We start from the raw sequence: 12,320 nt of genomic DNA, 5'->3' as shown, positions 1-12,320 counted from the left end.
TCCATCCAGCTTATTCTCTCCATTCTCCTCCACATACATGCTTCCAACCTTTTTTCCATCATCTCATCTCAGCGTCCATGTTTCTGCCACAATCCAGACAAAACATTTGCCAGACCTTTTCCTTAGTCTTTATCTAATTTGCCTCATAACAGTCTCCTCTTTCTGTTGAATGCCTCCTTCACTATGGCAATGCGCACAGTAGAGTATATATTCTACTGTACCATTTTGGAGTTTCTTCATTGTTTCTTCACAGATTTGTGAGGAAAGAGAGGAACACCCAATCTTTTCACACAACATAAAGAAATTTATCTATCACTATTAATTATTCTAATGATCACTTGCTTCTGTGAAGCTGTATTAAGTATTTACCTATTCTTGTTTCACTTCCTTTGTGAAATTACAAGTTCGCATCATCATAGATACTGAATCTGCTGGCATTTAAATTTTAAAACAGGCCCAAAAACTGGATGTGTCTCATACGCCAGTAATACGTTAAGGTGGGTAGCTATAAGCTCCATTTCTTCAAAATTTCTACATTTCAGCTGTGAGCAATTCATTGTTCATTTTCTTACAAATTTTGAGCATACCTGTTGTACAGAATTCAATGGATGCATGCACATGTGCCAGCATTAACAGTTCTTATATTGTTCGTTCACGCTTCAGTCATTGTTGTGTTTAGTGTGGAGATTCACTTGTGTTACACCTATATTGTGGTTTTATTTGCAAACTATAGTTGAAAAGTGGCATTGCTATACTACTGCATTTAAGCTGCAAGTGATTGCATATGCTAAAGAGCACATAAACAGGGCTGCACAAACAAATTTCAGGCCACTTCCAGCTGAAAGAAATGGTAAGAACTCGGCAAAATCAGGAAGATGTTTTAAAAAAAAGCATCTCATAGTGAACATAATCAGATAAAAGGGACAGTTAATTGGCGAAAACTTCAAGTAGAACTCAATACATGGATTTTAGAAAGTAGACAAGTGAAAATTTGTTTCTGTGGAAATGATAATTCAGCAACAGAAAGCAATTTTCCATTAACAAAGGGATTGTCAGCTTAATTGGATCAGCACCACAGTGTTCAAGATTTATTAAGAGGTCCCGGCTCTCAATGTGGATCAAGACAAAAATATCACAGAAGACGCTAGCTGAGTACGAAGAACAAATTGTCAAATTTCAACAACTTGCCATTAATGCAAGGAAAGATGGACAAGATGTGCTAATGATATGCCTTCTAATGGAACTGTGGAATCTAATGGCACAAAACACATTGTTAAAATTTTGGGGTACAAAAAGACTGATTACGCAGCTATTTATCCTCCTGTATAGATGTAACAAAACTGCTGTCAGTTTTAATTTTTGCAAGTATGATTGTTCCTAAGGAACAATTGCCAAAAGGAGTATTTGTACATGTACACAATAGAAGTTGGTTGGATGGAAGAGGAATGAGGTTGTAGTTAAATAGAATTTGGTCTAGGTGACCTGGAGGCTGTCTAAAGAAGGCCATTCTGTTAGTATGGGATCAGTTTTGTTCTCACACAACATAAGATGTTAAAAACAGAGTGAACGAATTGAAGATTCAATTAGCTGTAGTTCCAGGAGGGCTAACTTGTTTACTTCAACCATTAGATGTTGTATAAACAGAACATTTAATACTTTGCAGTCCGCACGCCTCGTACAAATTTATTCGGGGCGCCGGCAGCACTAATTCGGATTGCTTGGCTTGTTGCCGGCCGCTTGTCATCTTTCTGTCGACAACAGGCTTCAAACACATTGACTTTTGTGCACTGTAATTTTCTGGAAATCCTCTATTTTGCTATATCGTTCCACAAACTCGAATTTTCTTTTCTAGTAACTTCTCTGCAAGTTCAACACTGTTATAATAACTATCCATGAAGAGGTAATGCCACTTTCCATCAGAAGTTGTCAATAGTTCCATCACCTTTTTTGCTGTAGGCTTTCCACTGCCAGAATATATCTTGAATGAGGAAATGTATCCTGTACTCTAATCACACAACATCTGAATGAGTATGCTGAATTTCTTAATCTTTGACGGATTGTAAACTTTAAAATTTAACTGTCCATGACATGGTATCATTCCTTCATCAGTTGAGATGTTTTAACTTAGAGTAAACATTTCTTTAAACATTTTGGAAAAATAATCAATTACAAATTTCTTTTCAAAGCTGGTCGGCATTATGCAGTTTTCGTTGCTGTCGGAAAAATGTAAAAATGATAATATTTGTCCGAGTCAGTTGCGGGACATCGTTTTGTGAAATATCGGTGTGTCTATCAATGGATTTTCTGACCAGTAACCATCGATCCTTGCTCTTTTTACAGTTCCCATAAGGATAGCAAGACCAAAACATTTTCTAAGTTCAGGTCCCGTAACGTCGACAAATTTGGCTTTTATAAAATCCAGTTTCCTTCTATTGCAATTTTGACTGTAGTAGTTGTTGGTTTCATTACTAATATATTCAAATAGATCATTCCCTTTTTTAATTCTATTATATCCTCGATGCTCTGTGTATCTTTGGGAAATATGTTTGGACCCAGAGGTTCTTCAAATTTATGATTGGTCCTTGATAAATCAAAGTCTGACCACTGTGCACTGTCTTCTTCATCTGATTCAGCTGAATCAGTTGGTAACCTTCGCGTTCACTGAATTCTTCTTGACGTATTTCACTATCTTCTGACCATTCTGCTTCACTTTCATTTTTTTGGTATCAAATGTCTTCTTTCCAATTGGCCAAGTCGTCCAGAATGTCAGACACGACATCCACACATTCATCTTAAATAATCGTATTGTCTCTTGTCTGCCATGATGAACACAAGTACTAATAAAAACAAAAAAAACTTGTTGACTTGTGTAACTTATTGTTACCTAAACAAAACACAAACGGAATTCAAAAGATACGTAAGTGCTGTCGCCGGCCACTGCGAGATACTATGCTCACAACACCACTGTAGTGTCGCCGGCTGTTGACCGCTATTTCGCGCACGACACCACTGTGTTGTCTCCGGATAGCAGAATGTTGAGGGACTTATGGAGGAGGAATGGAACAGACAGATGCAATCTACAGGTTTTGAAACTACAATGTCAGGAAGAAGGAGGAGACCCAGTATTTCTCAAGTTTGTGAGTGGTTCAAAGCTTCATGGGACTAAAAAAACTGAAACAGTTATTAAATTGTTTTAGAAGTGCAGAATCAGTAATGCTTTGGAAAGTACACAGGATAATTTACTGTACGAGGATTCATATTCTGACATGGTGTCAGAAAGTATTTCTTTCTTCAGCAGTGATTATGAATTTTGTTGATTTGGGGACAAAAGTTAAAAGATGGGCACTTTTTCCTACATATATTGCCTAGATATCTGATGTATGTGTGTTTGCATGTGTTAGAATTGTTTTGCAGTAGATGTATCACCCTAAAAGAAAGTCTTAAAAATTGTGATGCATCTTTTATACCAACAAATACGGTATATACTTGTCTACCTAATGAATTAATTAGACTTTACTGCCTTTGTAATCGTTTATTCAACAGTGATCACCTTTGCTACATCTGACTCACAATAACCAATTCTGACGTCTTTAATTTCGTCCAAACATGAGACTGGCAGACAGCAGAAGGTTTCGATTATGTGTTTCATTCTATCATTAACATTTTCACAAAATGAAGAAAACCACAAGAGGAGTTGTTCTAACAAGATTTTATTGATTATGGCCAGTTTCTGAATAATAAAGTCCGCACTTTAATGACGGAAACAATTTCTTAAAATTATGGTTAAGTACTCATTCAAAAACAAAAACATGACAGCAAACTGATGACTTTTCTTTGTTCTATCATTGCCATTTAATGTTCAACAAATGATTTCCATTTAGACACTGTTTTTACTTAAATGTATGTATATTTCCTATCTACTGCTAAATATATATCATTGTTCCATACCACATGAACACTCCTTTTTGTAGACTTTTAGCTTCATCTGAAAAAGATCCCTGGTACAGTTTCTTTGCTTTGATTAGCTTCCAGTAACCAACATGTAATTGAAGCAGTTTTGGAAAGTAAGATGAGTACCATGATGATGTTACCTCTTACCAATATTTATTGTGGTATAACGGAAATTCAAGAGTTCTTTGCAGTTATTTTCATCCTAACAGAAAATGATAACAATCCTTATGCATATTCTATGTGGCATTAGATGTAGTAATAGCAGTAATTGTCATGTTTAACACACTTGTTATGTTTTGGAAGTACGATAAGTGTAGTGCCCAAAGTTCTCCTTTCATATTACCTTTCCTGGACAGAACACCTTGCACTCAGGGGGAGGTCCAGGGAAAACAGGGGAGGGGGGCGAGGGGGGGGGGGGGATCCAGTTAGCACATCATTCATATATGTAGAGTAAGCAGCATCTACACAATATACAGTTGGTGCCTTAGGAACATTGCTACAGTTGCCCCTTAGGACACAACCACTTACAGCAAATTTCTGATACCGCTATACAAGGTGAACCTTCTTTTAACTTTCATGATTGGAAACCTGTTTATTTCACATTTGTGAATAGCTTTCAGAATGGGATGCACTGTGCTTAGTATCAACTTTGTTTATTGTTTTAAATAATGAAATATATGCTTCAAATATCAAGCCAGGTTTGCTTTAGTTTTCGCAATAGCACATGCAAATCTCCCCAATTCCCTCTAACTGTAGTGGCAGCTGCACTGACAGTTTAAAATCAAACAACACTGATGCAAAAAATTTATCGAGGAAGTATGTGCTAGAGATTCTATAAACCACAAATATGAACATGAAAGTCTTTATAAAAACTTAAATCAGAAAAACCATATGCAGTAAATATCCACTGTATAAAGGGAGATGAATTAATGTAAGTGTCTGTGTTTAGTGAACAAGTTTTACTTGTACAGGTGGCTCTGCATTATGAAATTAGCAACTGGGGGCCCCAACCAGTATCTTTGATGAAACAAATGATTGCAGAACCTAAGGGAAATATCGGTGACCACTTAGATATACATTTTAATCAAAGTGCGATAACTAGCCAAAAGAATGGGGGAGGGACAGTTTTAAAATATGCGAGAATACATACTGTAGCTTATAGCCTATGATTAAAGGATGCATCTCATACATAACATGAAAGTATGGAAAGAAATATAGAGGTGGGTCTCCTCTGATCATGAGGTTTGAGTGACCTGCTCTTCCTTTTTTACCTGCTTCCACACAAGCCCTCTCTCCTTCCCAAGAAAGGAAACAATAGTTCTGAATACCAAGTGATTGTCATTTACTTTTGTGTGTGCCTATCGACAGTAACAGTTATTATGAGAACAAGTACATACTTACAGGAGACAAAATACTTGGTACTGCTCACTGAAACAGATGAAACTACATGGCAGTACCCTAGCCTTCAGAACTACTACTTCTTTCATTGGGTACGAGAGAGGGAGAAGTTGGGGAAGATTAAAAAAAAGTACACTCAGACCCCAAGATGAGAGATAATCACCTATTGTGAGGGCAAGAAGAAACAAAGAATCTAGAAGAATGTAAAACAGTTACACACAGTGCTGTGTTCATCGATACTTACATCTAGTGCAATGAACGTTTCCTTCAGGAACACATCTGCCTTTGCGGTTGAGTGTCCAGCCTTCCTTACATGCCAAGCAAACATTACCACTGCAGCTGGCACAGCCAAATGCACAGCGAACACATTCACGTCGCTTCTTGTCAGCATAGTATCCATCAGGGCAACTGGCTAGGCATGTTCCAGCCAGCTCAAATCTGCCAGGTCGGCACGTCAAGCACTGTGTTTCACTTGACCCATTACATGTTTCACATGATGCATGACATGGTGCACATCTGTTAACAAATGTGTGAAATATACATTTTTGATCTCCTGGTTAAGAAAATTCTTTATATCTCTGGAAATGAATGTGAAATACAAATGAGCTAGTCTAACTGTATCAAGATTTGCAATCTTAAGGTATTTCAGTGACAATAGACATACAAGTATACACTGAAAGCCATGGAATAGCGCCTTGCAAAATTAGTACCGGTTGCTCCATTTATGTTCCATCTGACACAGCTGCATTGTGTATCAAACAGGAAACTATTTCACATGGAATGGGTTTATTTCTAAATGAGCAATAAACTCATTTCTCCTATATTTGACCCCCACAATACACTGTCCAACAAGATTAACAGAATGCACAAATTCCATTATTGACCAAATATTCATCTCAGAAACAACTTACAAATTCACAAGCAGTGTACTGAGCATGGGTTATAGTGATCATGAGGTACAGCTGCTGTGTATAGAAATGCCAACAAATAGTAGCAGTTCCGGGAAAGTAGTTGAAAAAAGAACCTTTTCTGAAGATAACATTACAATTTTTAATCTCTTACTGGTGAAGGAAAACTGGGAAAGCATTGCCACTTGGAACAATGTTGATAGCATGCACATGAGTTTTCAGATAATCTTTCTTCACTATTTTAATGTAGCATTTCCAAAAGTAGTAAAAACAGTAAAACTTAACAATAATAAGCAATGGCTAACTAAAGGCATAAAAATTTCCAGTGAGAGAAACAGATTTCTGCAGTACTCTTAAGAAATATAGAGTAACCCAAGAATTCGCAGATTATTCAAAATCCTACAAAAGAATCTATGGTTGAGTAGTAAAGAGGCAAAAATTATGTGGAATGACAATTTGATAAGAAACTCATCTAACAAAATGAGATCCACATGGAGAGTTATAAAGAAAGAAACTTTTAGTTCAGTGTCACAGAAAAAGAATGTATCATTAACACTAGAAGGCTCAAAAGTCACAGACCCAAATTCAGTTGTGGAAAAATTCAATGAATACTTCACCTCACTAGCTGAAGACCTCATTCAATTACACTGTCATGGACCAGTCCCAAGTTTCTCCACAAGTCAGTGATCTCAACTGCTTCTATGTATGTGTATGAAACAAACCCCAATGAAATAATAAGTAAAATTAAATAATTAAGCAATAAAAGTCAAGTGGTCTTGATGAAGTACCTGATTTCATATTAAAAGCATGTGCTCACCACATAGCAAACCGCTTGGCAAAAATTTTCAACCTCTCTTTAAAAACTGCTATATTTCCAGATATTTTTAAAATAGCAAAAGTTTCACCACTGCTAAAAAAAGGTTCTTCTGAAAAAATATCAAACTACCAACCCGTGTCACAGTTAAGTTCCTTCCCAAAAATTCTAGAGAAACTCTTTTATGACAGGCTTTTAAGATTCATAAATACATATGCACCTATACCAACATGGTTTTAGAAAGTCTAAATCTACACAGACAGCAATTTTGGAATTCTTAGACTGCATTTTAAAATCCCTTGATCAACATAAATTAGCTGCAGGTATTTTTCTAGATCTATCAAAAGCCTTCGACGTCCTGGACCTTAACATTCTGCTCGAAAAATTAGAAAGACGAGAAGTAAGAGGTGTAGCACATAGCTGGTTGTGTTCATACATAAAAAACCACAGGCAGAAAGTATCACTTCAGTATGAATTCAACAAAATGAATAAAACAAGAAACAACTCCTTTCTTTCTAGGGAATTACCAATAAAATATGGTCCACAACTCTTCTTGATTTATGTGAACGACTTAGTTGAATATATGAGTCCCACAAAAACTATCCTGTTTGCCGATGACACCAGCATATTGCTCACTGGATCCAGTCCAGAAACTTTGCAGTCCACAGCAGAAAGTTCTATGAAAAGACTTTCTGAGCAGTTCACAAAAAACAAACTCATTATAAATACTAAAAAAAACTGTGTGTGTTGATTTTCATTTAATTCCTCCAACTAATCAAATGTCTATTCAAGCCCAATTAAAAAATGATCCCCTAGAAAATGTAAGTGTCACAAAATTCTTGGGTCTTTGGGTTCAGCAAGACTTACAGTGCGACACACATATGAATAAGTTGTATATAAAACTATTATCTGTGTGATATGGCCTAAGAATTTTAAAGGCTACAACAAGCAAAACAACAGTACCGCAGGCATACTATGCACAGTTCCACTCACTAATCCGATATGGTATCATTTTCTGAGGATACTCAACTCACAGTGTTAAAGTTTTTAGAATGCAAAAAAGAGCTTTAAGAATAATCTGTGGCCTTAAAAAGATGGAGTCCTGTAAATCCCATTTTACTGAGCTTGGTGTCCTAAATGTTCCAAGTTTATTCATTTATGAAACTATCTTGTTCACTAGGGACTACCTCCCGAAAACAGGCGAACTGCTACAGAACAAAAGTGTACACAACTATAGAACCAGAAGGGAATCAGATACACATCAAAAATATCACAGAACAACCACCTATCAGAGAAGCATAATTAACATTGGTGTAATACTAAACAATAAGATACCAGAGGAAATAAAAAATACTACTCATCCCATATTTAAAGCTAAACTAAAGGCATTTCCAACAAAGAACTGTTTCTATTCTGTCAGAGAATTTGTGAACAAATACCAAAATTAATTGTTGTAGGTACCTAATTTTAATTGCTAATACTATGTATTATTGCAACGTATCTTTGACCTGTCCAATATCAATTGTACAATTTGTGCTATATGATAAAAATGGACCAATAAAAAAGCAAATCAAATCAAATACTTCTAATCTATAAAATTGTAAAATATTTTTTGTTGATTGTTTTTCTCAGCTCTGACAAATTGTAGAAATGGTATCACGAGCCCACAAACTGCTGCTAAAAGTGCTCTTGAATGTGCAACGAGCACCTGTTGTACACATGTAGTGGATATGGAAAGTTTCAGGTGAAAAGATTATTTCAGAACTGCAGACAATACAACAATTTCTTGTTAACAGCCCAAGTTGTAACCACGAGTGACCCAGCAGACATCAATGCGGTAATCTAATTCTTGCCATACCCGTCCCAGCATGGGATCGTCAACTGTGGCAGTCGCTTCCCTTACCCTCTCCCGGAGCTCTGTTACATCATGTGGTAGGTGGCACACACACCAGATCTTTGATGTGTCACCCCACAGAAAAAAATCACATGGAGTGAGGTCTGGTGATCAGGGAGACCATTTTATGAAACAGCTCGCTCTGCACCTAAACTCTCCATTTTTGCAACTAGCACTGACTATTGGCAAATTACCAAACTACACTGTGGCGGTACACACACACACACACACACACACACACACACACACACACACACAAAACTTTCAGGGTTTCTGTTCAAAATGACATATGTATGATATGTGTAGAATATTTGGTTAGTAACTGAAAGAGTTCCCAGAGTTTATGTACATCCTGTATAACATCAAAGAATCATTAACATTATTTAGCATAAAATATCAATAACTCAAAAATTGTGCAGACTTAATTCTAATCAACTGGCCATAATTCTAGAAGTATCTTAGTAACAACATATCTCAGAAATTTGTGATATTGTTTTCAGTTTAATTCATCTGCTCAAAATAGAATTTGATTCTTTAGTATGATGATGAAAAAAAATTTCATGCTATTACAGAAGATCCATGTACTTCACCTTTCCCTGTCTTTCGTAAAACAACAACACTAATATCAACTGTATATGCTTTGTGTTTTGCATCTCTTAAGTGTGCAGTAAACATCAACAGATTGCATTCATTGATTTTAAAATGTTGTTTGTGTTGTGTACGTATTTTTATGATGGTTTGTCCAATATAATATATACTGCAACAACTGCACTGCAGCCTGAATGGTGGTAGTGGGATATTGATTCAGACTTATGCTCTGAATTGGACTGAACTGTAATCTCAGTCACAAAAATATTTTACTCCTGTTTCATAAAATATTTATCTAATCTTGTTGGCTATTTGAGTGGCACATTGTAAGACCACATATTTTCATTTCTGGTTTTAGATCTTCTTTTATTAATTCTATTTTTCTCCTACTTATCTGATACTTTTTATTTTGAATTGTTTGCAGGCTGTAGTTAACCAGTATGTCTTAATTATTTTTACCAGATTATCATAATACTACTGAAATAGTTTCTGAATGAAATAAAGTTGTGCAGCAACTTCCAGGAGGTCAAGTCTTCCTTTTTTAAATCCTAGAAGATGAAGAGCACTACCAACACAAAATATACCAAAATTAATATTAAACTAAAACTTTAAATATTGTTTGTATTTTCACCACAATTTCAAAATGTCCTTTTCAACTTGAAATTTTCCAGTATCCAGAATGTCTGTGTAACAGGTGGTGGATAATGGTATTTGACTGAAACCAATAGCAAATTGTAGAACACTTTCAGCAGCAGCTGAAGGTGTTACATGGTATCATTTCTACAGTATAAAATTATTTTACCATGTTTTGTACTGAACTGTATTTTGGAGTTCATGAATACACATGCTAGCCAATAAAAAAGACAAAATCTGGTGGAAAACACATCAAAGATAGCCATGAAGATTCATCTGTTCTAACTTCTTGTACATGATTATTGTCCTGTAGATGATGATTCTCAAGAGCATACTGGATCAAGGCAACCAACTAAATAATAGAGAAGTTAAGTTGGTTTTGTTGTAGTGGAATACATTAAGTAGCCCACAATGCTTGCAGCGTCAACCTGAAGAGAGTCAAACATAGCAAGCCTGATCAACATAATGCACATGGAACTTGTTTCGTAAATATACTATGGAAAGTTCTCTCAGAATGTAAATGATTTAGGACTAGAGGTAACAAATCTCCAAATAGTAGAGGCATTGAGTCTCTGACAGGCAAATAAACGAGACTGAAAATTCTGATAACTTTATGAAGAATCCTACATCTTAAAAAGTATTCACCCGAAAGCTAGCAATGTATTCAATCTCGTTTACGGCCTGTCAACAGCTCAATGCCTCTGCTATTTGGTACATTGTTACTTTACTTATAAATAATTTATGAACTACTTCTGCAACATTAACTGATATTAATACTGGTATAGTGTGTGCAGGTGGTGCTCCTCAGCTTGTAAGTATTAGAAAACGGAAGACTTGACCACCTGGAAGTTTATGTACAACTTTATTTCACTCGACAACTAGTTTCCATAGTATTATGATAATCTGGTGAAAATTAAGTCATACTAGTTAACTACGATGAGTGTATGATGCTTATAATGTTGAAAAATTAGTGATACAAGATGACAATGATTCATCAATATGGCTCAATTATGTTTGACTAGATGATGATAATGCTATGAAAGTTAACCAGTGAATGAAGTTGTGGCGACGTCATTTATCCACTGCACCAAAAATAGCGGGTGAAAGCTGCAGCTGATAGATATTTATCTTTGCCATAGTCGGCTTTGTTAGGAGTTGTTTATTCGTGTTAGTTTTTGATCTGTGCTTGGAAAATAAAATGATTTTCATCTCATGAAAAAAGCTGTTACTTCATAAAATATAAAGGCTCCCATAGTGGTGACCCCGAAAAATCGTCGCAGAAGCATAAAGAAAACATATACCGACGAGAATTATGAATTCAGAGACAAAAGCATGGGGCAGTGGAATCAAGATTGAAGACTACAGTCTGTTCGACCAAGGTTCGCGGTCCACGCTCTTTGATTCGCCACAAAGCGTAACGACAGATGTTAACGCAAAAGATGGGAGTACCTACGAGCAACACGGAAATGTTAAGCTTTCCACGTTCTGGCCGACGCGCCCCCAGCTTTGGTTTACGCAGGCTGAATGCACATTTCGGCAGCGTGGGGTGTCTAACAACATTGACAAATTTAATATAGTGGTTTCACATCTAAATTTAGAAGTGATAGAGCAAGTAGAAGAAACCTTGTCACAACAAAATTAATTTGTGCTAAAGGAAGCTCTCATACAGCATTATACGTTGTCACCAGATTTGTGACTACAAAAATTTTTTGCATATGAAGATTTGGGCGACAAGACTCCGTCACAAGTACTCAAAGACTTACGTACATTAGCCGGCCTGGAACTCCTACCTGAAGAGTCTTTACGTCTAATATGGCTTCATAAACTTCCTGCCAACATCTGTGCCGTCATTGCAGCAGAAACAGACTTACCATTGCAAGTCTTAGCAAAAAAGGCAGACACCATCGCAAACACCTTAACCGAGGTTTCTGCGTGCTCTGAATTATACTACAGCCAGGATAGAGGCCCAAGAACATGTAGCGTGTTGGAATCTGACATCAGTGAGCCAGGAACATGCAATAATACTCCCCAACAGCAGTGCTCATCGACCGAACCCACCATACATCAACTGGCAGCACAAGTGGCAAAACTCAACGTGCAAGTAACTTCACACCACCAGCAGCTACGAAGTCGC

General features: G+C 36.5%; 1 protein-coding gene across 1 annotated transcript in view; it reads right to left on the bottom strand.

Moving 5' to 3' along the window:
* LOC126281630 (furin-like protease 2) overlaps positions 1-12,320 on the bottom strand; it is a 1,081,207-nt gene that overhangs the window by 18,443 nt on the left and 1,050,444 nt on the right. The window contains exon 17 of the mRNA XM_049980754.1: positions 5,594-5,865. Coding sequence (XP_049836711.1) covers positions 5,594-5,865 — 272 coding nt within the window. The remainder of the gene's footprint in view (positions 1-5,593; positions 5,866-12,320) is intronic.

This window comes from Schistocerca gregaria, chromosome 7 (assembly GCF_023897955.1).
Source record: "Schistocerca gregaria isolate iqSchGreg1 chromosome 7, iqSchGreg1.2, whole genome shotgun sequence".
Taxonomy (NCBI): domain Eukaryota; kingdom Metazoa; phylum Arthropoda; class Insecta; order Orthoptera; family Acrididae; genus Schistocerca; species Schistocerca gregaria.
This window is presented reverse-complemented; position numbering and strand designations above follow the sequence as displayed.